We start from the raw sequence: 25,312 nt of genomic DNA, 5'->3' as shown, positions 1-25,312 counted from the left end.
TGAACAATATGCACTCCTCCTTATAAGTTAAACTATTTATCCAATTAAAAAAATTTGAGTAATTAGCTTCCATCAACAAATCATTAGCTACAATTTTTTATAAAATTTATTTAATAATTCATTAATTCCATACAAATTAATCAATATATGCGATTGATTTATCTGTTTAATTTTTAATCATTACTAACATCTATGTTTTGAGTTTTGTTTTCAATTACTTTTTAGTCGTCAAAATTCTATTTTAGCATACGTAAATAATAATTAATTTATATAAAGAATTTATGTATTGGACAGAGTTTGGAAATGAAGAAAGTATTCTCCTGTGTAAAAACCCTCTCTCAGGTTTTCTATACACCAAGACAAGAAGAGGAGACCAAGAAAAGAGGGAAACAATATTAACTTCCTTTGGTCATTTCTCCGGCGATGTTGTAGGTATTCCGACCGGTGAATCGAAACCTAAGAGGCCAATTTATCGAGGTTCTTCTATCTTTTATTTTCCTCTTTAATTTGATTTTCTTTTTGGTGTAGAAATTGGAATCGAGCTTCTTGGTTTTGTTTCTTGATCAATTTGATAAGTATTTGTGGTTGAGTGACCGGTAAAAAGTTGCGATTGAGCAAGATATTGGGTGATTATATAGCGTTAGATTGAGTTAGGGTTCTGCAACGACGGGTGCCAGTTAGAGGATTTTGTCTTTATTCACTTTTACCAGTTTTGGTCCAAATTGGTACTTTGGAATGTAATGATTAGAGCTGGTTCATCATTATAGAGCTTGATTCCACTACAATTTATCCAAGTGCTTCAAAATTAACTCCTTTTTGGCTCGTTTCAAAATGATTTAATTGGAGTTTTAGGCCTGTCCCAATTGGCTTGGTTTTGGTTTTTATTTTGGTTTGTCATCTTATTATTAGTAGAATCCAAACGTGATCTCTGCCTGTGTTAATGTGTCTAGGTTCCTATAATTAAATGACTTTATTGCACTTGCATTTTTTCCACCTTCTTGTCATTTTTTGATGCTGAGAATATTTAGGAAATGAATCCAGTGTCATCCAAACCAGCAATAACAACTATGACTCAATCTCAAACTCCGCAGTGTTATCCATAAGCTAAAGGTGCAAGGCAGAGCTGTTCCTTTTGTTTGTTAGTTTTAAATTTTCGAGTGCAGAATAACAAAAGTATAACATAAGTGTAGATCTCCATGTTAGTTTTGTTTCAAAAGTATAACTTCACGGATTCTAACATTGTCGTAGACAAAAAGCTTGGTATTTTAGTGGAGGAGGATAGAGGGGCCGAACCCATTATTCAATTGAGTTTCAAATCATGCTCCAGTAGTCCTTGGGGATGGGGAGAGTTACTTTTATCTTTATGGATCTCCATGTTTGAGAAATAAAATTATTATTCTAGTTAAGGCGCACCTAAGTAAGCTTGGTCATACCTTTATTGATGTGGTTTGAATACCTTTATTGATGTGGTTTGAAAATAATTCATACTTATTTTATATGTAGTATACATGCAGTAGGTGTGTCCAGAGACTAGTTTTAAGGAACAAAAATGATGAACAATAATGAATTAAACAGTCATAATCCAAGACTTAAGATGATCTGTTTCGTTAATTGCATTAAAGAAGACCAAGAATCATAGAGGGCCAGGGAAGAAGATATAGAGGGGTTGGGGATCTGGGGAACAAGACCAGAAGGAAGGAGAGTTCTGTGGGAAAAGACGAATTGGGCCAACCAGGGAAGACGAAGACGTATGGGGGATAAAATTTGTATGAAGAGTCTGATTCCTATTCGTTTGGCAAGGCAATCTGGTGGAGGTTGATTTTTGACAACAAGTGGTCTCTTTTTGGTATCTGAGAGTTTGATTGTGAAGTGGGGTTGGGAAGTAATGAAGAGAAATGAGTAAGAGGTTGTCAGAGAAAGGGAGCTTCTTGGGTGAGGTAGTCACTTGTGGCTCTCTGGACACGTGTCTTTTTTTATTCATCAGCTAACGCGATTATTATTGCCTGGTGTAGAAAAGTTTACCATGAACTTGAATGAGGTGTGTCAAAAACATTTCGTTACAAGTTGGGGCTGGGGTTGTGGGGGTGGGGGGGGGGTGGGAGAGAATTTAATATGCAGCATGTATTGCATGATAGCAGATTGAGTCATCTACTTTTTTAATGGATGTTATGATGTTTTTTGAAACTATGCTTGTGCATGGTATTGCATTGATAGCTGCTTCTGTTGTTATTTTTTTTAAAATGGATGTGGTGTGATAGTTTCTTGAAACTATGGACATTCATCAGGTGTCATATGATATCTGTTAATGTGATTAGTAGCTTGTACAGTTTGAAGAAACTCAAATCTCATATCATATGGGGTATGTCACGTTGCTTGGACTCTCCAATAATGTTTACCGCACCCGTGTCAGATCCTCCAAAAATGCACTATTTATAGAGTATCCGACAAACACCCATTGATATTTTTGAAAAGTCCGAGCAACATAGTAAATTATTGATTACTCTTTTCTGGGTTATCCTCTTTTGCAGATTGTTTGGATGAAGTAGGAAGAAAAATATATAGGTTTCGTGTGATTCAGATACAAGTAGTTGTATCTTCTCCGCCTTCATGGAATTATGAGACACAACTTCTCCTCAGTCTAAGTGCAATTATTTATATCTTCCTTTTGTTGTTCATCCTTTTCAGGCAGTAGCAACTTAATAGGTGATGTTGGCAACTGAACTAGTTTGAATCTCACGTAGCTGAGGTAAAATTTTCTGCATAAGCAAGATTGTTGACTCATGGAGCTTAAATCTTCAACTCCAAAGCCGGTATTTTCAACTTCTGATTGCGACAGTGATCCCGAGGAGAAAGAAATTAGTGATGACGATGATCGTAATCATAAGCATCGTAGAAGGGAAACACGTTCACAGTCTGCAGAGACAGGGGCTCTTGAACCTGCTTTGAGTAGACCATTCAGGAAAAGGAACAAGCCGTTTCAAAATGGACATCCTTACCAGGAAGGAGATTCTCACTGGGGTGATACTAGGTTTGGTAAAAGACGAGGAACGGGTTCTTTTGCCAGGACACCTTCTGATTCATACCAGAGGATGAAGCTTAATCAGTCCGTTTCTGGTCATGCTGGTCCTGGTAGGGGTCGAGGAAGAGAATCTGGTGCTTGGGGTCCCTGTGAATCTAGGTTCGGCTCTGTTGATATTGCATCTCAATTGGTGCCGCCTCTTCTTTATGCTGGAAGGGGGCTGCAAAATGTTTCTAGTGGACAGAGTTCGTCTTGGAATGCATTTGGAATGGTTCCAGGAATGCCCAATGGAGGGCTTGATACACTTCATACCCTTGGTTTACAGGGAACACTTCGGACAGCCTTGAATCCTGCCATGAGCATGGGAATTCCAAGGCAAATGTGTAGAGACTTCGAGGAGCGTGGATTTTGCCTAAGAGGAGATATGTGCCCACTGGAGCATGGTGTAAATCGTATCGTTGTTGAAGATGTTCAGGTAAGCCTTTCAGCTGAAAAATAGTTGTATTTATCTCTTTCGTTAAATTCTATGCTCCTGGGCACTTCGATTGACTTTTTGTGTTCCAAATTGCAGAGCCTTTCTCAGTTTAATCTTCCCGTTTCACTTCCCATTGGTCATATGCTGGGACCAAATACTGCACAAGGATCTTTACCCGCAATAGGCCCCTCTAGCTCATCAGCTAGTGGAAAATCTTTACATAGCAAAAGTATCAACCCTCCAGTGATTGACGGTGGATTAGGTATGTCTGATACTTTTGGTGGTGGTTCTGTGGCTGGGCCAGCTGATTTCTATGATCCTGATCAGCCTTTATGGTCAAATGATCATCCCGCAACTTCAACAGCACTGTTGGATGTCAATCAGTCTAAAATTGATGACACAGGGCCTTTGCTGAATGCTGACTCCTCTGTTCAGAATCAGGCTGGGCTTTATGATGGCTGTAAACTCGAGCCTATAGATAGAGGTGCCGGAATAGCTTCAGGATCTCAAAGTGTGTGGGGAAAAATGAGTCGTTCAAAAAATAAGTTTGAACCATTCAGTAGCAGTCAGGGTATAACCCGTCACTGTAAGCAAACAAATGTAGATACCATAGACCAGCAAGTGTTGGAATCATCTTCAGAGCCCCAAAGTAGTTCTGGACGCAATATGCGAAACACATCTCAAAAGGCACTGCGTAGTCTATTTGTGAGAGGGATTCCTCAGAAGGACAACAAACCAGAAGCTCTTCTTTCACATTTTAAAAAATTCGGCGAGGTTATCGACATCTACATCCCTGTAAATGGTGAACAAGCTTTTGTTCAATTTTCTAAGAGGGAGGAAGCTGAGGCTGCTTTAAAAGCACCAGATGCTGTGATGGGAAACCGCTTTATAAAGCTTTTCTGGGCAAACAGGGATAGCATTATGGATGATGGAGTAAATGGTAGTAGTTATTTACCCCGCAGTGGGACCCCTAGTACAGTTCCACCCCATCTATCTGTTCCTCATAAAAGAAGAGACAATCAGACTGTAGCCCCCAAACCTGCTGAAAATGGTGTTGTTTTAGTAGCCACCTCTGATCTGCCCAAGCCTGTGACTAAGAATGGTCCCAAAACTACACCAGCTTTGCAAAAAAAGCTGGGAACTTTAGAGCTTCTGAAGGAAGAAATGCGCAAGAAGCAGGAAATGCTTGAGCAGAAGCGGAATGACTTCCGACGCAAGTTGGATAAGCTTGAGAAGCAAGTAATGGCCTCTTCTTGATATTGTATTGTTTTTTTTTGCTTAAGCTTATTATCTCACAGTTCTGGTCGGTCTACTTTTCTTGCTTGTCTTGTGCACTTGAAATATGCCGCTATTTACTATTCTCAGCCAGCATTACGTTGCTGCTCTTCTAAAAAATGTAATTCCATTTGTGTAACTTGAACTCAATCGCATGTCTGCTGCCTGTTTACCTCCCCTGTATGATGATATGAGTTAGCCTTAATTTGGAGCTACATGGTCGGTGAGGACTCACGTAGTCGAGATTGGAAGTAATAGTAGTACATTGTAAATACTTCTTTATCACAACAACTGGCTGCTGAAACCCCCATCTCTTCTGCGTCCTTTATGCAGGCTGTGGGTGTGAAAGATGAGGCAGTGCCAGATCAGTCTGTGAAGAAACCAAAGGGAGGAGGAAAAGGTCCCAACTCTGGTGAACTGGAAAGTTCAAGCCCTGCAGAACCTAGTAATGCTGTGTCATCACCACATGTCAAAGCAACACCATTTAGTAGCAGAACTACAGAGAATGCCGAGCCCAGTTGTTCCAAGTCATCTTCACTTGTCACAGCGCAGGAAGCTTCAAATTTGAAGCAGTCGATCCGTCCATTGGCACCAGTTGGCGCACCGTTTATCTTAAATAGATACAAACTAGATAACCGACCCACCACATTCAAGATCCTTCCACCTCTGCCAAGTGGTCTGGCAACTGTAAATCTCTCTCACTCTAGAAAATTTGATATATTTATTAAATTCTTTTAGAAGAGAAAAAAATGTGGATGTTTCTTACTTCCCTTCCCTTATGCTGTTATGCTTTTTGCCTTGCATGTTCTTTCACGGGTTAGACTTGAAATATGTGTTATCAGCAAGAGTTTGTTCCCATTTCCACACATTTATGATTTAGTTGGTTCTTCACAGCAAAGCTGTAAGGGTGTAAAAATATGTATGTTTCTTCCATAACCTTGTGCTCCTCGGAATGAGGTATTTCAGGTAGATTGTTTTCAATCATGAAAGTATGCATTTAATTTGTTTTTATTGCACTCGTGACTAAGGCATGAATTTGTTTGCTTATTTGCACATCTTTGTTTTTCTGGAAATTCCTTCTTATGGCTATGACCAATTTAGGTGCCCAAAATTTCTTGTTGAAATGTGAAGAAGTAACTGTAAGATTTTGTTTCAACCTTTTAGTTTGTTTTATCTCCCTTGTCTAGTACATGGTTCAGGTTATTTTGGTGGTTCACTTGCTCAGCTCTTATATTCTCATTTCTATATTTCCTTTTTTAGGTTGACGTCCTGAAGGAACACTTTTCTACATTTGGTGATCTTCTGTCTGTTGAGCTGGAAGATTTAGAACCTCAAGATTGTCATAATGGCTCAGAGATGCTAAATACATCTGCTAGGGTATCTTTTCGATCACGCCGGTCTGCTGAAAGAGCATATTTGAATGGTAAATGCTGGCAAGACCAAACTCTGCATTTTATGTGGTTGCAATCCAGTAATTCTGCAAAGGAAATTGGTGTTGGAGAAAATGTCACTCCAGCTTCAAAGCAGTCTTCAGATGTTAATGGGCAATCCATTGCAAACAGTGGTCTGGCTGGTTTCCAGGAAGGAAGCGGGGCAGGGAATGGTGAACCTGAAAATCAAGAAAGAGGAGAAAAAGAATGAAGGTCCAAGTCAAGCTCAATTCTGCATCTGGTTAACAGTTGGCTCAATTCGATTGATCGTGATGAAGTTTGGATTTCAGAGTTGTACATCGAGGTAAATTTTAGATCTTTTATATGTAATGTCAGGAGTTTTAACGATTGTTCCAATTTTGTTTCACAATGTAAAGAGAAATTTTTTATTTTAGACCATAGACGGGTCCTTTAGATAAGCTGTACCGAATTCTTGTTAGTCACTGAATGCTCAGACAGCGTCGCCCTTCTTCTGGGTGTTTTATTTATTTCAAGTGACTTCCTTCACTTATACCGGCTTTTTAGCGTTCTATCAGAATGTGGTCCTTTCTTTGCTTAGAGTGTCTTGAATAATTTTGATGTCTCCTAAGCAGGGTCGGCTCAACTCTAGAGCCACTAAAGATGTCTCTTTATCATTTTCTTTGTTTTGCGGTGTTATGGTCAAGTTAAACAACTCAATTCACCAAAACTTGACTGGACTAGATGAAATTGAATAGAGACAAATTATGGGGTAAATATATGTCAAACTGATCAGATAATTTTTTTTCCAATCCAATGATGATACAAGTGGATTACAAATATTCGACAACTTTTAAATGGTTGGAAGCATTCTTGTTGGAAAATATGTACTAATCCTTTTATTTTTTGTTGGAAACGATATAGTTAAACAGTATAATGAAAAGGAAATTGAGAGCTTTCAACTACTTTTTCCTCCTGGTACAAAATGCACAAAAAGCGCATGAAATATAACTGATCAATTCATTACACCATCCAAGACCACTTCACTTACTATTTTAGTATTAGCCACCTCCTTACATAGAATGCTTATGACAGTGTAAACAAAGGCATGACAAGAGTTTTGCCATGCCATATGAATAAATGAACAACTCAAGGGCTCAAAGCAGAGGTAGACTCTTCATATCAAAATTTAATCTTGCTTGGAACGCATGGACATCCATATTTGCTGGTACCACCATATTGGCAAGCTGAAGCTGTTTCTCTGAAGGTAGATGATCTTTCAAGGACACACAAGCCTGATACATCACTAGTAGGAGAAAGCAGGCTATATCATTTTCACTCTTGTCGATGGACTGTGTATCAAAACCACCTTTCAATTGTTTGTTCCATTCATATATCCGCTCCGTCGACGCCCACAAATAAGAAACAACAGAATCTGCTACTACCATCCAGGAGCTATCCGAGAGGAGGGACGTGAGGGTGACTGGCAGATCGCTCAAAACAGTGAATTTGTCCACAATTAACACGGGCCTATAGATACAGCAGCTTCCACATAGCAGGCCGACAAACTGCAGAGCCTACAGAAGAGAAGGGAGGAAGCAATATGATCTATCTACGTATAACAAATAGCTTCTACCACATTATAAACAGAAACAATCCTGGCACAGAAACTAAATTTTGAAAGTAATTTATGGGTACCAAATTTCAGTGTCGATGAATGTAATGTGATGCAGGATTCTGAAAGAGGCAAAGGGCTATAATATAGCCTTAGTCTACCTCAACAAAATAGTGTTTCAACTCCAGACAGTATTTCTAATATTGGGGTCAGAGCATGCTTATAAACTGAGCTACCAAAAGGAGTACCCTCGTGGACATGTTATCTCACAATGGAGCTATGCTCACTAAAAATTATCCCTAATTGCCAAACAACTGTGCAGGTCATTACAAAATGCACCACGGACATACGCAGACAACATAAGCACAAATATGAGCCATAATTTGCATGAATCCGAAGTAAGTCATCTTACCGTGGACGGAAATCTCGTAATGCAACTAATTTCCAGTGCCTCAATGAGCCATTGTCTTTTGGCATTCCCTTCAGCATGTTGTACGGTTATTGAAACTTCAGTTAGAGCATCCCAAATATCTGTGCAGAAAGATTGTAGCACTTATTAGAGACTACACCACAGCAGTTATAACCTAATGCACTTAACATGTTGATAAATGGAAGTCTTGAGACTAGAATTTGCTAACTATTACACATCATCTCCGACAGCCTAATAGAGCCTAACCTTGAGATCTGCTGTCCAAAAGACAAGCTTTTAGTTTACCAAGCACAGTCAATGGCAGGGAACCACTTTGAACTAGTTTTGCTATTGCTTGAATCTTTTTCACAGTTTCAAACGACAGAGAGTTTGCGACAGTGAAGTTCACCTCTGAAACCTACATAGAGCAGAGGAACATATAGGTAATGAACTGATGCAATTCTATAACAACTGTTTAAAGGAGAAGTAAAGTACAATGTTGTAATGAATAAGTGATTACCAATGCACTTAGCACTTATAAGCAATTAACTAATGTAAAAATATGCCTCACCCACGAGTAGTACAGAGTGAACTAGTCTAAGTAGAATAGTGACTAGTAATACTTGATCATCAAGTACTCCAAAAAGAAGATATATAAATAGGCCCAACAATAACTAAACTACTAAAAAAAACCCGGTCGACCCAAATCTCTTCCAAAAGAATGATAAAATAAAAAGAAAAAAGAAGAATGGAGACAGATATAATTCAATACCTTTAGAAGATCCAATAGCCATCCTTGTTGAGCCTTCTCCAGGCATCTAAGTGCTTCAGACCATTCTTCAAAAATTTTAACCTGACAAGACTCGTCAGTTTGAGCAGAAGGCAGCAAAGTAAAGAGAAACTCCATGCATTTTTCCATGCTAGATTTATAGTCTTGAGTGTGATGAGAAGATTCATCCAAACACAATTGAAGTCCCCTCCAGCATGAAATCCTAAATGTGATTTTTTCTAGGGGGTCACAACTCTCAGGACAAGTAGACCATGATAATAACTCAGCAACATCTTCAAATAATTTCACGATCCGAGAACCTGAGAAAATCTTAACCAGGTCGGCCAAATGTGAAAGCAAAAAGAATTGCAGGCGTGACTCGAGCACCCTCAACCGAGGGATGTCACATAGCTCATCAAGGAAGCTAAGGAGAGGATCAAATTGGTTAGCATGCGATAATGAGAAAAGCAAGCATTCCTCCCTGAGATTTCCTCTCTCAAAAGTTATGTCTTGTGCCAACAAGCCAGCAACTCGACTCTCATATCTCATGCACCGTCTGATGATTGCGCCCCAATCCAATGGTGGTAGCCTAGAAGCATGTGAGAGACACCGCAGAACACTAGAAACTGTGTTTACATGTGAGACATCACCTGTCTAATCTCAACATAAAACAAGAAAAAGGTCAAATGGCTTGAGAACAGCGTCAAATGCGAAAGAGAACATGAATCTTTAGTACCAAGAGAACTACTCTGAGCTAGTATCATTTAAAGAAATTGAAAATATTTAGAAGTGGCATACAATCTGCAAGCATTTTCTAAACAAGATATGGAGTCCCTTCTCAATGAAAGTTCTGTTGATATGCCAAACTAATTATATGCAATTAACAAACTAGTTTCAGAATGAGACTTGTAATGCTTAGGAAGAAAAACATCATTGCTAACAAAATAAACCAGTGTTATTATAATATCCAAAGACAAGTTCATTGTAAGGTTTTACAGGTTGATCGGAAGCTCAAAAAAACAACCAATAAAGTATGTCAAATCTGTTGAAACTCAACAATAAGAAAGTTAATGGCACTATGAAATATTAAGAAAAGAAAGAAATTAAGTTGTGCACCTAACATTCTATAATGCAAGAAATGCCTCCACAAATCCACAGGAAGAATGCTGCTTAAACATAATAACACTGCATTATTGAATAACAAAGAAGAAAAAGTATTTTACCCCAAGATAGTTCAGATGCATTAGCCACATAGACAATTTCATGACCGTGCTGTCCTCAGGAAAATTTTGTGAGACGGTCTTCGAACCAACAGAATCATTCTCTGAGGTACTTTCATCATTTTGAAGATCTTTGACCCACAAATAATGTCTAAGAAATGAGATTGCCCATGCTGCATGCTGCTGTAACTGATGAGCATCAGAATTTTGCGCAACTAGGAACATCTCTTGCACAAGTGATGTTAAATCAGGCTCGAGAACATCATTTGTAATTAAAGGACCAGATATATAAGAAGCTTCCTGTGAACAACAGAAAAATCATCAAGTAAAGAGATGGCAAGATACAGATTTATTGGGTTTTGTAATAGCTTTCTAATATATACATATCACCAAGTTTCTCACCTTCTGATCAGAAGAAGAATGTGATGAACTCAAAGGGTGGGGTTCAATCAGTGTCCCTGCACCTGCTCCTAATGCATTTACAACTCCAAGCATGGCACCGAGATAAATTAGTGGAGGATTGGAGTCTGCGTAACTTTTTCTGAACAGTGCAAGCAATTCTTTAATGTGTTCAATTTTCAAAGAGTGCGACCCTTCATTCAAAACCACACCAACAAGACTTCCTGCTCCCAAACAAGATGCCATCAATAAGCTCTGGTGGAAGGTGTCAAATCTTTTAATAGAGAGTAGCTCAGAGATTAGTTCCTTATAGCAACTCAAAAGATGTTCCAGCTCTGCATCATCAATAAGTTCAAACCTCTGACATGTGGCCATTACAGTAGGTACAGCAAGACACGAGCCCACAAATAATAAAATTTCATGATCTTTGCTCATAGTTGTAACTTCAGAAGGGTGTGGAATCCATGAAATAAGTAACGCTTTCACATTAAGAACTGCATCATACATCCCAGCTCTGTACATTGCACCAACACAATTACCCAAACCCAATACAAGCCCTGCAACGCCCCACACATCTTCCTCTAAATTCTCACTCATCGAGCCAAGAAATTCACCAGCAAAATTTGAATTCAAATTATCTGATCGAAGTGGAAAAGATACTGAAAGAGTTTCAAGAACATCAGCCGAAGAAGGTGTGAATTGAGAGATCATCTGGGATAAGGTTCTGATGATCTTTCTCAACAATTCTGCTTCCTCTATCTTGTGTGTCTCTTTGCCCGGGTGAGCAGCAGCTCTGGCTAGAAGAGTTTGACATGAATAACCTAACCCAACTCCACAAGCTCCTTTCACAAGTGTGCTTTTGCTCACAGATGCAACCTGAAATGACCTCATTCTAAGCATGCTTTGAGCAATAATTCTACAACTTACATTGCTTCTAAATCAAGTGTAATGCTCATTCTGTTTCATTCAATCATCATAAACATTCGCTAATTGCAAGAAATATATGTTATTTTCCACCGTCCTCACTCCCTGACAGAAAATTACCATCAACTACAAAGATACATTTGCTTTCTACGAAAAACCTCTTATTCCTCAAAATAAAATGCATATTCATATTGTTCATAGTAAGGAACACCATGACCTCAATCCTCAAATACACACACCAAACAAATATAAGCACTGTAATCTAGCATTTTTAGTGACTCCTACAGAAGTATACATTCTAACATTTTGAATATGCAAACTAGTCTGGGAGGTCATAGGCAATAAACTAAAAAAATGATTCCCACTAAGAGGTCAACAAGGCTAATCCAACTGCTTGAGATCACTGAATATGTAAAATGACAGATGTGAATAACAAATGGACTTCATACCTCAAGCAGTGCATTGATATTCTCAAATTTCTGCTTGTGATCAGTGAGGTGTAGGCAACTTGATATCAGACCAAGAGAGATTGCTGCTGACCATTGGCGATACTCATGTTCATGTTGGAACAACCAATCCAGCAAAAACTTTGAGGCGGTCGCTTTAACAGCATGTGCGGAAGCAGGCAACACCTAGAAGCAAGAAATAGTCAGAAACAGAAGGCCTACAATTTTCAAATACCAAGCAGCCTACAAAGTCATATGAACGTTAGTCCCTCGAGATGCTTATGCTTTTTATGACAAATGGAATCCAAGTCAGTCTTCCTACTCCATTACAGCACAATACAAGCTGCTGAGAAAGATTTTATCATTCAAGTAGAATTTTCCAGAAGCAAGGAGAGAAATCAATTACCGAACAAAGGGCTCCAACAGCTAATGCAATATTCTCAGCAGATCGAGGGAGAGATCTCTCTGCAATTGCTGTCATACTCTGCATGACAAAATGTAGGCATGAAGTTCTGTGATGCTGAAAAATAGGCTCAAAAATCAGATAAAAAATCCATAAACAAAGTAGAGAGTACACAAAAACACCTTAAGAATTTCCATGGCAGCTTTAGGAGTTTTGTCCAAAACAGCAGTCTGCAACTTAGCATCAAGTAACAAGACATAAGCTCTCATCCACCTCCGCATGAAGGGCTTCCATGATTGCAAAGAAAGAATTGATATCAATATATTTCTTGACAGTTGAAGAGATGTTGCTATATCAATCAGTGAGGCTTCATATTTAGCTTGTACATCTTGCAAGTCCTGAGCATCAAACAATGCACATGAAGATTCCTGCGGAACACAGAAAAGAAACTTGGTTGCAGTCCCATATTTCAGTTATCTTACCTCTGATGCTCCTGGCTTCCTTGAATCTTTCTTTGTAAAGGGAAGGCAAAAAAGAGCTGCACCAGGTAATTCTTTTTCTCTTCTTTCTTTTCCTTGATTGCCACCGATAAGAAAGTATATAAATAAGATGCAAAGAGTGAATAAAAAATGATTTTCATTCTACTGTGACATAATTTATAACACAAATCAAGTCTTTAGGACAAAGGCCTAGACCCTTTTCAGTGCTACATGTCAGACTTATTTGCATTTAGTCAAGGAGAAAAATGACCATTTCTATGTGATTAAGAACATCGCTAACAAAGAGTTTGAGTTAAAGAAATATGCTAACCTAGGTGCTTGTGAGGGGAAAAGGGCCTCACCAGTCACCAAGAAGCAAAAGCATATTTGATTGTTGGGAACCCAGATGACAAGTTTAGGAGCCAATCATCTTGAAAAATAGAGATATTGTATCTCAGTACCTGAAGCAAAGATGAGACGTGGAAAAACATCTAACAGCTTCTCAATTTTGTTTCCAGACACCTTTTTCTGCTTTACTAATCTTCGCCGGGTGCTGCGAAAAATTAAAAACAGTAGTTTGGAATCTTTGGCCACAAAATGTAATCTAACATGCAGAAAATAACAGCATTGTGTCTCACATGTGCTCGAAAGTTATAAGTTTGACTTCAAATCCTTCCAGCGCAGTAAGCACTTCAGGGTCAGTCTCGGACACAAGATACTCCAAGTTTCTGTCCTTGAAGTCCGGAATACTTCTTTCAAGATGCTCTACCTAAGGAAAGGCAGATTTTGAAACAACAGCTGTGAGATAAGGGAGCAATAAAGTAGAATACTCACCTGAACTGAGCAAAACGAGATACAACTTCCTGCAACTCATTGGGAATGTAACAAGTTCACCATATTGATTAAGACAGTATCCAAAATGGTTTTAGGGAGTAACGGTCATTTGGTCATAAGCACTGGACTATCTCCATTAGATGTTTGATCAATTGTATTAAATCTAGATATAAATTGTATAATTTGAAACATGTGTTTGCTATAGATACGGAGGGTGTTTGATACATGAAATGCCCCACATTAAGTATAAAAAGGCATCCAAAATGGTTCCTTTACATATTGGGTCAATTTACCCATTTCCTTACACTACAGTCACAACGCAGGGAGCCCATAAATATTAAAGATTTGTCTATTAAAAAATCATAGTAGGCAAGAAGGGCAATTAGAAGATCTACCTCATAACTGGTTAATGCCACAAAGGCAGATGCCCGAGCTTTGGACCATAAGGAAGCTTGTCTACAATCTTGGGAGGTTCCAATATTCCATAGTATCTTCAACACATCTACTGATGCCTCAGGGTATGCTTGTGCATCCATCGCACCCCAGTTCAAAAGAAGACAGAGGCTGACAATTGAGATAGAAGGAAAAACTTTTAAAATATTTGTTCAGATTTGGCAAGAAATGTTAAGAGTATATGAGAACGTGCAATGCCCATGACTAAAGTAAATGATTGAAAAAAGCAAGAGATAAGGTAGAAAGAAATGAACGAATTTTCAAACATGCCCTTCAAATTATACACAAGAAAAGTCAAGTTTGTTAGTGGTAGTACAAGTAGTCATAGAGGAAACCCGCAATGGAAAATACAAGTATGCATTGTAAAGCTCAGAATTTTTTTATCCTTATCCACACACAAAAAAAAAAGTCACAGAGAACTGCTTTATAAGGTAATAGTATTGTGTCCAGCGTTAGGAAGACACTAGGAAATATTTAGAGGGACAGCAACATTACAGATTGTGTAGTCACAGAAAACTTAGAACAACTGTACAGAAAATACTTGAGTAAAATGTTTGTTTCTCACGAGATATCGCAAAGCTTATTATCAGAGTTATCATTCTGAAGTTTGATCAGTGGAAAGATGATCTTCATAACTTGGCAAAAACAAGCAGATATTGTTTAATCACTTTTTCATGGATTACTAAATGGGTGATAACCTTTATTTACCTGTGAGCAACCATGGCGTTCGCTGAGTAGTTTAGCACATGCTTTGCAATCACATCCCAAGCAGAATAAAAATCTGAAATAAGTGCATGACAAAATTGGTGCCAAAGCGAAAATTTGAAAAGGAAAATGCATGTACAATGAAAAAGAGTCGAAAAGTATGCTAGTTTTTAAGTTGCGGGGAGATAGAGAATCAATCAATACCTCTTGACCACATCAAAGTGCTTTTTCTTTCACTATAAGAAAGCAAAGAAGTGACAAAATAGAAGTAACAGAAGAACAAAAGTTATCCACAATCTTGGAAAGGTTCCTATCTTTTCCTGCAGATAAACTAGACGTATTACCACAATCTTGGAAATGTTTTCCCTGACCAAAAAACAATCCTGGAGAATTTTCTCTGTTCTTAGCAGCTCTAATATTTTTTCATGGAAGTACATTTTCCAAATGCATTAGAGCGAAAAAAACAATCTTTTTTAGTTCCAGCCGTGCCTTGGGTGGGACCGAGTCGGGTTATGTCAAATTATCAACATCTCATATGAATTTGACATTTGAAGATTTAGCTATAGTGCAGGTTTACCAATGGCATCGGCTTCACAGAGGTGGCCAAGGCTTTGAAGACCCAGAGACTGCACTAAAGGATCTTGATTCTCCACGCAAGCCTGTTAATTGAAATAATATAATTAAGGAGCTTGGAATTACATGTGCTAAAGAAACTAACTAGTAGAACATACCGCAATGGATAAAATAAGGTCCACTCCACGATCAGGATTTCTTCTGCAGATATCACAGATGGAAACAGCCATGCTAATGCAAATATCTCGCTTAGACGCAAACCGAGTAAATCTATTCGCAAGTAGTACTCCCTAGTTTTCACCAGAAAAAGGAAAACAATGACTATTTATGCCACATGTTTAGGGTAATCTGACCTACTGACATGAAAACTTTAAAAATTACCATCAAGCAATAACATGTCAATTCAAAACTACTACCTAACAAATTTATCCACCATCTTCAGGCTGGATCAAGTTTTTTATGATATAGTTCCTTTTTCTTAATGTATCAAGTATTTATAAGATAGTTCATGGATCATCAATTCAATCATCTAAGAAAACTTGCACGATAATTTCATTCCACTTGATAATTTTGTGGTGCCATACCATAGTAACTGCTAAACTATTTCCTTTATAAGATTGGGACCATACCAGTTCTGGACTTCTAGTCATGTTGTCTAAAATTTGATTAAATAAAGCTGTGAACAAACTGAAGAATCTCTCCCGTACCAAAAAAATAAAAATATAATCCCTCGGTCTAGTGAAGGATTAATGCAATGGGAGAAAAAGTGTGTTATTGCATATAACAAGTTAACTACAAGCATCAGTAAAGGGAATCACAAAACAATGATAGTTATGAGAAAGATTGTAAGGTTGATAATCTTGCCTGCAAGGTCCCAAAGACACGGTCGTTGTATTCCCAGGTTTTGCAAAGTAAGCGAATCGCAGTGGCAAATAGAACACTATAAGACAAATAACATACATCAAGAGAATTAATAGATAAATGTAAGAATGACATATCCACTCCACATATATTTTCAGTAGAATGATATTATCATAAACCTTAGATCATTAACAAGTGCAAATATACTACAATCAAAGAGACAGTTGACCAGTTCTCATAATAAAAGGCTATCAATGGCGACTAAACTTTCCATCAGGAGAAGGGCGGTATGTATGCATGTTCAGATATAACCTATATCTATCATGTTATAATGTATTCAACTAACTTAAAAATAAACTACAAGTAAAAAAGGTAATAGTAGCAGAATTCAAGATGGTGCAGCATGCTGTTTACCCTACTTATCAACAAACACAGGAAAAAGATAAAATAACCATCGGCCAGATGACTGATTTCCTAAAAAATGATTTATAGACTTAAGAACAAACAATGCACAACATAGTAATAATTGACCATAACTTTAAGATCAATCATAATTCAGATATTCTCAAGCAAAAATCAAGTTGCCAGTCTTCCACATGAACTGTTTGACATAATGATGTGCAATTTTACAACATTTTTTAATAGAAGGAAACTTTATAGGCGGAAAGGAAATGATCAAATAATGAAATACATCATCCATAGCAATAAGATAAATCCACCTCCAAAACAAACAATAGATATCATAAGAGTGTATAGTTAGCATACGGTTTCTTATCATTCTGAAGCATAGGCAACAGTGTCTGAATAACGAGAGGTATGATTGCAGGATGGGAAGCAAGTGATGGCAGCAGTTCCAGAAGTTTTAGCTGCACATTTTTTGAAACAGAACAATGACTATGAGTCCACTGAAATTAACCCTAACAAAAAATGTTCATAAGTTCCTCTTGAAGAATCCAAGAAATGAAAAGTCCATCCACTAGAAAATAGAGTAAAAACAGACGCTATAATAAACATGGCTAATAGATCTTGACGTAACAAACTAAAGTTTACCAGAACTCCATGAGAGTCAACACTTGTGTTCGTGGAAAATATATGATTGTAGAATTGAATGACTAGTAACAAAGGGACACCTAGTTTAGGATCCGCTCTGCTACTATTAGCCAAGATATCAACAGAAGAGCTCCCATCTGCTTGATGCATGACGAGGACACAGGCAATTGCACTGAGTATCATGGGCATATCTGCAAGAACAAAGTATAGAACAGATATTGTAGAACTTTTAACAACAAAAAAATATCAAGTGTAAGTACTAGTTTATGAGGACTTAACCGATCAGAAAGATATTCTGAGACTGAGAGATGGATGAGGACTTCCTTCTTGCAATAATATGATGCAAGTGGTCGGTAACCAATGAGCTCCAAGTTTTTGATACATAGTGCTCGTCTCTAATAGAAGTGACATGACTAGGCTCGTAATTCAGATAAAAAGAACCAGACAATGGAGACAGTTCCTGAAAAAAGCCACCCGTTATAGGGTAAGTACGAAATGAACTTCCAATAGGAGCAAAATTAGCAAAAAAAATAACAAGTAAATAAAATATCCTATTGGTCCTTGAAATCATTGAGTCAAAGGCCACGCCTAGAAATAAGACAAGAATCTAGCAAAGATTGAATGATCCATCGAACACTACCATTGCTACGCAGAGAACGTTATTTGAACAGATGGATGGAATATGGTTCAACTTCTTGCAATTCAAGTGTGAAATCAGATCAATTCTTTTTTTCTTCTTCTTCTCTTTGTGTGTGTGTGTAATTTCTTTTATTTTTTATTTTTATTTTTATTTTTGGGGAAGGGTCTTGTGCGGATGTTACAGGAAGTCTTGTACGATGATCTAGTAAACATTGACAAGAAACACATATGATAATGTCCATTTCACTTGAAGAGTGTAGGTGTCTTAACTAATATCAATTACGCACTTTCACAATGACATATAATTTTGAGTTCCGAGACAATGAAATAAACCTGAAGCCATATATGCTGCAAGAGTCTGAAGACTATGTATTTAGGTGTACTAATGGTCGGAAATTTCATTCCTTTCGGCTGTCCAGTTTTTTGTGCAATAAGTAGCTTACTCGAAAGCTTTCCCAAAATGTGAAGCAAATCGGTTGCTAATTGTTTTACTGATTTAGATGGAGAAGAAAGAAGGCTGATAGCAGGGAAGATGAATAAGAGCTCTTCATTCAAATCATATGCATCTCTAAAGACATCATTCTCTGCAAAAGTATTTTAACAATTTTATTTAGTTACTGATGAAAAAGAAGCAACCGAGACAGTTATTTATCCAGTAAAGCGTATAGATATCCTCAAAAGAAAATGTGTTCATTAATTCACTATTTTACTTTTGAAATATTTGAAAAATCTTCAAAAATTTACTTGATAGTGCAGACTGAGGTGATATCTTCCAGGCAAATAGGATAAGAAATAGCACCTTAGTACTCAAATATATACAATGGGAATCAACTGTACACCGATATGTGCCTTTGGTACTAAATACATTTTTGTTCTCATTAGATATATGTAATGCATCAGAACTATTAACCTTTTTCCAGAAAATTAACAAAATTAGTAACCATACCGTTCTCATGTTTCCACTTCAACAGAAATAGAACAAGTTTCACCTCCAAGAATTGTTCATGTTCAAGTTCAGACTGCATAAGCACCATAAATAAGGACAGGGTAATTGTTGATAATTCAGGTATAAAGCTCAAACCAAGATCTTTTTGCACAATCAATATGCGCCTCGATACTTCTAAAATGTTCTCAATTGAACTCGTGTGCTTTGGATTTGTACACAAGGAGAACATAACATCCAGAAGCTCCACACCACATAACTGAACTTGATGAAGCAGCTGCTAGCATTTATGATGCCACTTGCAATTAGTAAGTCTAGACCACAATACAAATCTTAAAATGTAACAAAAAGTAACTTTAACCCAAAAATACAATAAAATTCAAAAAGCTGGAGAAAAAGGAAAGGCCAGTTTGAATACCGATCCCATTTCCACCAATTGTTGCAGGACCACCACATATGCATCTACAATGCATTCAAGGCAGTGCGAAATATTAGTAAAATCCTGCACATTAACCATGGAACTTAAGCACTTAAATATTGATGGCGAAACATATATCAGAAAGCAGGCATCTAACGAACAAACAGACGCCACAGCAAGAATAAGAAGAAAAAACATATTTTGCACAATACATAGTACACTTACTTCTGCATTATCGCATGGAAAGAACTTCAAACGCCCAATGAGGAGTTTAATAACAGGAATGGCCTCTAAAGGAATTGAACAACAAAGTCCAGCTAGTGACGATACCAAACTTCTTATAAATGAAGAAACTGAAACAGATGAGGGCATCCTAACAATTGAATAATTCAAGAAAGGTAACAAGAAATCACAAACTTCAACCATTCCCGAATTCTTGCTCTGCATTATGAAAATAAGCACTTGTTGCACTAGCTCTGTTTGAACCTCCACTCGGCAAGAAAGCACCTGTCCCGCCATCAACCAATTCACATCAGAACCATTACCAAAATTAATTAATAGACTATTTAAAGCAAAAAAAAACATCAGACACTAATTGCTCATAAACTGGCAGAATGAGCACATGACTGTTCACGACTATCTGCTAATATGTTGTGAACCCGACCAGCACATAACCAAACTAATATCTATACCACTACACAATCCAAGTGCTTTTGTAGGGTACAATGTTATTTCCCTAGCTAATCAAGTCCAATAAATCTTTCAAAAATAGCACAATCAAAATCCATTCCAATAACAAAACTTAGCCCTGTCAGTAATATTATCGACTATCAAAACCCATTGTAATGACAAACTTAGCCCTGTCAGTAATATTGAGATAGAAATAGTTGGATTAATCACCATTCGTATACTTAAACTTAAAACTGGGAAGGTGCACATTCTGATAACTTAGCATAATGTTGCAATTACCTTGACGAATGGATGATTCTCTGAAGATAGAGACGGCAACGAATTGTTCTGGAAACCCAACCGAACAAGGAAACCTATTCCTTTGACAAAAAGACTGACAAAACGAGAATCGGATGCTTCGAGGGCAGACTGGAGCTCGAGTAATCCGCGAGATAGGTCCAATTTGGAGTCTCTGACGAGGCGGCATAGCTCTCTAACCGATTGATCAAGTACAGAAGCGGAGGTGGAATGAAGGCACTGAGTAATGGCGTCGGTTCCAGGGGCGGAGTCAGGGTTCAAGTAAGTCGGAGCCGATCGAAGTTTGTCGAATATCGAGATGACTGCGAATTTCTGCAGCGACGGTTGGGGGATTCGAATTTTCTCCAGCAGTTGAGAGTAAGAGTCCATTAGGGGCCTAATAAAGTACTTAGTGTGGCGGGCAAGTAGATTTATCAGCAGGGGCCAAAAGAAAATTTATATGCAAAAATAACACAACAAACGTTTATATGTTTATCGACTGTTTCTTATTAAGTTTTAAGTTTATGTTTTTCTTGAACGTCTTTACCAAAAAAAGAAGGCTAAGCCTTTTCCTTTTCCACTTAGGGCATCTCCAATCCAATTTCTATTTGGAATGTGTTTTGTACGAAGAAAAACATTTTCTAAAAAATATTTTTAATTTTCTCATGTTTGGTTGGGATAAAAGTTTTAAAAAATGTTTTTCAAATCAACTTATTTTCTTCAAATTAAGGAAAATGATTTTCCTTAAAATATTAAGGAAAATATTTTCCAAAACTCTTCTCTAATTTCAAATTACATTTTTTTGGAAAAGACGTGAATTTTAAAAAAATATTTTCAATTTTAAAATTTTATTTTTTCACCCGATCCCTAACCCCTCACCCGCCCACTCACTACCGGCCAGGCCTCCACACACACACACACACACAACCCCCCACCCGAAAAGATTAATTTTACTTTTTAAAAATATTTTCAACTTTAAAATTTTATTTTTAAACACCTACCCCCTCCCGCCAGCCCTTACCCACCCATATCAACCCACCACCACCACCACCACCACCACAAAAAATTGTTTTAAAAAATATCAAGTTCAAATTTTTATTTTTTCACTCCTACCCTCTCCCCCTTGGACCCCCCACCCCACCTCAAAAAAAATAATTTTATTTTTAAAAAATATGTTAAATTTCATAAATTATTTTCTACTCTAGTAAAAATAAAAGATATTTCTTAAAAATATTTTTCATTCATAAATCAAACATTAAAAATCATTTCCGAAAAATATTTTCTACTCACCAACCAAACATGAGAAAATAAGTCCAAAATTTACTTATTTTCCATGAAAACATTTTCTAGGAGAACATTTTCCACTAAAAATATTTTCCTTCATACCAAACGCACCCTTAGAGTTCTTTGTTTTTCAAATTAACCAACTTTAAACCAATTCTATATTTTTACTCTCTAAAAAAAATCTCTCTCATTAATATTATATTATTATTTCTTTCATTCTTGTTTTCTTATCTCATTTAAATTATTTATTTATTTTTTCTAGTGATTACTTTCTATAATTTTCATGTGATAAAAATATTATTTTTTTCAAAATTTTTATTTAATATAAATTACATTTTATTCTAAATTTTTAAATATCATAAACTGTAATGTTATATAATATTTAAATTAATGAATAATTTCAAATAAAAGTAAAATACGATTATATAAACACTCAATTTTTGAAATTATTACGCTGCTCTCGTAGTTCAAAATGAGCATCTTTATCCTAATTTTATTATGTCTAGCTAAAATTATTCAAATAAAAAATTTTCATCTCTCACTATTTTTGTCGTTGCAGTTGGAGCCTCTACGACATCTTGAATTGGTGCATTTAGATCACGTCCTCGATTATCACGTTGTGTAGTATGATACATGTAATAATTATATCATGTAGCACTTTTTTTCTCAAAAAATTTGAAGGTCTTGCAATAATTGCAAAACTCTGAATACACGTTCCACATCTTTTCGACATGATTCTTGTTTCATCGCGAATTAATTATTATATTGTGTATTGTATTTTATTTAATATTTAAATAATTATATTATGTATTATTATTTGTATATAAATTATTTTTTTTATTTTACCATTATACTTTTATGTGTTTCTATAAGAAAATTAAAGTAATTAGATAATATACTTTTTAAATAGTATATTACATTTAGAAGGAATCATGAATATTAGATATTTAATTAATAAAATGACATATAAAATAATATATTATTTGAAAAGTAATAAAAATAATAATAAAATATTCAAAAAGTGAAAATAAAGTAGTTTACCTCTATAAATTGAGTATATAGTGTAATATGAAAAACGTTTTTATTTTACTCTTCAAATATAAAAAATACAAATAGTCTTTAGGAAAGAACTATTAAATCGTTTTCAAAGTAATGAGGAGTCGTTTGTTCCCTGAGATTTAATTATATTGAAATTAATTATCGTCTCGTTCCCGAGATTAGTTATCCTAAAAAATTAGGATGGTTAGAAACATGATAATCAAATAAGAAACAATTTTTGTATACCATCACTATTTTTTTAGTCATCACGCCAAACTGAGACCTTTTGATAAGGGAAAACACTCCTTTTAAGTTTTCCTAAATTATCGTATATTTACTCAAAAATTGATCGAAAAGAGGTGTCATGAAGTCTATTTATAATTCAGAAATTGATCGAAACTGTATCCTAAAGAGGCGTCATGAAGTCTATTTATAATTCAGAAATAATTTACGAGGTATTTTCTATACTCTCTTCGAATAGTATAAACTCTTTAATTTCATTTATTTATTTTGTCAGACCACAATGTTAAATGGATTTGAGATCATCTTCAATTTATTCAAGAATTTATTTACTTTCTTAAATAGGACGAACTAACACATCACATTGCATCGCACAAAAAACACCAAAAAGCTTAAAAGAGGGGCAAAAAAATTAAAATGCACATTAATTTTAGCATACATTTTTTTTTTTAATTTTTCCAACTTAAAAACATAAAATTAAATTAACTAAGTCTTGGTTCCTTCTTTCCCTTCCTGTGCTTTGCTCTGGATTGTTTGTCCGGCGTCCTTCGTCTTCTGCCCCAAGTGCGATGCAGCATCCGCCATACGCCTCTTTGCCGCTTCCATACTCTCTGGGACCATCGATTTACCTATAAATTATTCAACACATCAAAGACAATATATTTTTACCGGTATTAAATATTTAAAAATTTGTTACCTTGTCTGAAATAATTGAGAATCCAAGAGAAAGATGAAAGTCCAGTAATACCAAAAGCACCAGAAGTTAAAAATCCAGCAACAGCAAGGGCAATAGTAAGCGTAGCAGGTACAATAACTGGGCTAAAGAGTAGAAAAACTGGAGTTGCAAGAGCAAGCCCAATTAAAGTGCCAACAAGAGTAATGCCAGCGAGGCAAACAAGTGTCCCACCAACAGGTAGAAGAGTAACAATAGCCAGAATTTGTGAAGCTGAAGGACCTTTCTGACTTTGATGAAGGCGCTGCTGGTGTGCGTGGCGGTCACCCATCGTCGTCAATTTGTTTTAATTAGATGAGAGGAAAAGGGAATGGCGTTAGTTGTTTTTAAAGGAGGGGGAAGAGTGCAACGTGTTGGGATGCATGTGAATTAAGAGTGCATGAGGAACAAGTTGCATTGCAAAGAAGAAACTTGGTGTGTGTTTTTTTACCTCTACCTTTGAATTGTAACGCCTAAACTTAGCTGTCTTTTTTTGTTTGATGATTGACACCTCAATGCTTTTAATAACAACAAGTTTTGTCATATAAACAACCTTTTCTTTTCTTTTTTCTTCTTATTATTTGATTGAATATAAGAAATGTAACTTTCGAGTTTAACTACTAAAATTAAATGATTCATATCAATTTTAGGATGCCAGAAAAATATTCTTTTTTTTATTTGATTGATCAAAATTTTGAAAATATTTGAATTTCTCTTAAGAAGTGACATCTACATCGATCGTGTTGAACCCCAACCTCTTATATAAATGGTACATAAATATTTTTTTTCAGATATATATTTATAGTGAATACAAATGAAAAAAATTAATAAGAAATTCATTTATTTTCCCAAAAAAAGATAATATTTTTCTAAAAAAGAAGTTGTAAGCTTTTCCTAGTGATGAGGTCCATTGGGCGAATAGAATGTAAGGGCCTTACAGTGGCTTTTATTTGAAGGGCGGCTGAATCAAAAGCCCAACTACTGAGGCCCAATGTTCATGTCATAATACGCTAATTCCCAGTGGGAAAAGGAGTGTAATTACTTGTTACTAATTACAAGTACTTGGGTGATAATAAATCTAAAAAGTAGGTAAAAACTATACTTATAATGTAGAAAAATGTTGTTATAGTTAGTCATATCGGTCTCGCGCCCAGTGGCTATCGTCATGCCGATATAAAATTACACTTCATCCATTACACTAAACTCTATACTTATCTACCATGGCTACTATTGTGCTCATATTTAAATAAATTGTTTTTTTAACGGATCAAGAATGAAAAAAAAAATAACGTAAATTGGACCCAAAGACTTGTATCAGTCGTCTCACTAAACTGTAACACACAGTGTAGCCATTTTAATTTGTGTACTGTTTTGTTCACTAGTTGAGGAAAGAGAGTTCCACTAAGACAAAAGGCAAAAAACACGGAAGACAAATAGAGAAAGGCGAAGTGACAGGGAAAGGGGCTGATAGCTATAGATATATTTTTATCTTTTTACGATAACATAAAGTTTATATTTTTATATATACTTATTATTATTATTATTACTATATCGTTAGATGTTTCATCCTGCTAGTATAAATTTAATTTTTATCGACAAAAATTATAGAGTAATTGTAGTGGGGCCTATAGCCTGTCAAATCAAAACAGGGAAATTTTTAGTTTGGGCTGCAGATCTGTGATGGATCTTTTTTTTTTGAAGTCCAGATAAGGGCGGTTGTTTGGGCCCACTAAGGTAGAAAACTTACGTTAATTTCCTAATTTGTTGAGAGTTAT

General features: G+C 36.2%; 3 protein-coding genes across 7 annotated transcripts; 1 reads left to right on the top strand and 2 right to left on the bottom strand.

The window, feature by feature from the left end:
• The first annotated feature begins 8 nt into the window (after positions 1-8).
• On the top strand, positions 9-6,710 carry LOC101258214 (zinc finger CCCH domain-containing protein 41). The gene is made up of 5 exons (XM_004232273.5): positions 9-477; positions 2,686-3,494; positions 3,591-4,733; positions 5,103-5,456; positions 6,030-6,710. Exons 2-5 carry the CDS (start codon positions 2,781-2,783, stop codon positions 6,408-6,410), a joined length of 2,592 nt encoding a protein of 863 aa, XP_004232321.1. The 5' UTR covers positions 9-477; positions 2,686-2,780; the 3' UTR covers positions 6,411-6,710.
• A 395-nt stretch (positions 6,711-7,105) lies between these two features.
• LOC101252252 (protein RST1) lies at positions 7,106-20,736 on the bottom strand. Of its 5 annotated transcripts, none has more exons than XM_010317996.4 (25): positions 20,267-20,736; positions 19,523-19,804; positions 19,298-19,381; positions 18,883-19,156; positions 18,270-18,520; positions 17,577-17,757; positions 17,298-17,488; positions 17,013-17,113; positions 16,251-16,326; positions 15,545-15,676; positions 15,391-15,472; positions 14,817-14,889; positions 14,051-14,219; positions 13,460-13,590; positions 13,283-13,374; positions 12,825-12,916; positions 12,525-12,740; positions 12,346-12,423; positions 11,943-12,125; positions 10,573-11,445; positions 10,174-10,470; positions 8,954-9,604; positions 8,449-8,599; positions 8,185-8,303; positions 7,106-7,734 (listed from the first exon to the last, which is right to left on the bottom strand). In XM_010317996.4, the coding sequence occupies exons 1-25, from the start codon at positions 20,651-20,653 to the stop codon at positions 7,315-7,317; spliced, it is 5,586 nt and encodes a 1,861-aa protein (XP_010316298.1). In that variant the 5' UTR covers positions 20,654-20,736; the 3' UTR covers positions 7,106-7,314. The 5 variants fall into 5 exon arrangements, with proteins under 5 accessions (XP_010316298.1, XP_010316299.1, XP_069150655.1 ...); XM_010317997.4 differs by having other exon boundaries at positions 12,825-12,910; positions 18,883-19,159; positions 20,267-20,727; XM_069294554.1 differs by having other exon boundaries at positions 12,825-12,910; positions 20,267-20,727.
• A 2,391-nt stretch (positions 20,737-23,127) lies between these two features.
• LOC101258512 (oleosin H1-like) lies at positions 23,128-23,971 on the bottom strand. Its single transcript, XM_004232274.4, has 2 exons — positions 23,523-23,971; positions 23,128-23,454 (listed from the first exon to the last, which is right to left on the bottom strand). Exons 1-2 carry the CDS (start codon positions 23,827-23,829, stop codon positions 23,312-23,314), a joined length of 450 nt encoding a protein of 149 aa, XP_004232322.1. The 5' UTR covers positions 23,830-23,971; the 3' UTR covers positions 23,128-23,311.
• Positions 23,972-25,312: the final 1,341 nt, after the last annotated feature.

Source organism: Solanum lycopersicum, chromosome 2 (genome assembly GCF_036512215.1).
Source record: "Solanum lycopersicum chromosome 2, SLM_r2.1".
Taxonomy (NCBI): Eukaryota; Viridiplantae; Streptophyta; class Magnoliopsida; order Solanales; family Solanaceae; genus Solanum; species Solanum lycopersicum.
The sequence above is the reverse complement of the archived record's forward strand: the minus strand, read 5'-3'. Positions and strand labels throughout refer to the sequence as shown.

Coding starts and splice junctions, on each gene's coding strand:
- LOC101258214 (XM_004232273.5), top strand. CDS start 2,781: ATGGAGCTTAAATCTTCAACTCCAAAGCCGGTATTTTCAACTTCTGAT. Junction 3,495..3,590: donor TCGTTGTTGAAGATGTTCAG/GTAAGCCTTTCA, acceptor TCCAAATTGCAG/AGCCTTTCTCAGTTTAATCT. Junction 4,734..5,102: donor TGGATAAGCTTGAGAAGCAA/GTAATGGCCTCT, acceptor TCCTTTATGCAG/GCTGTGGGTGTGAAAGATGA.
- LOC101252252 (XM_010317995.4), bottom strand. CDS start 20,653: ATGGACTCTTACTCTCAACTGCTGGAGAAAATTCGAATCCCCCAACCG. Junction 19,805..20,266: donor AGAATCATCCATTCGTCAAG/GTAATTGCAACA, acceptor ATGGCGGGACAG/GTGCTTTCTTGCCGAGTGGA. Junction 7,735..8,184: donor TTACGAGATTTCCGTCCACG/GTAAGATGACTT, acceptor TCTCTTCTGTAG/GCTCTGCAGTTTGTCGGCCT.
- LOC101258512 (XM_004232274.4), bottom strand. CDS start 23,829: ATGGGTGACCGCCACGCACACCAGCAGCGCCTTCATCAAAGTCAGAAA. Junction 23,455..23,522: donor TCTCAATTATTTCAGACAAG/GTAACAAATTTT, acceptor AATAATTTATAG/GTAAATCGATGGTCCCAGAG.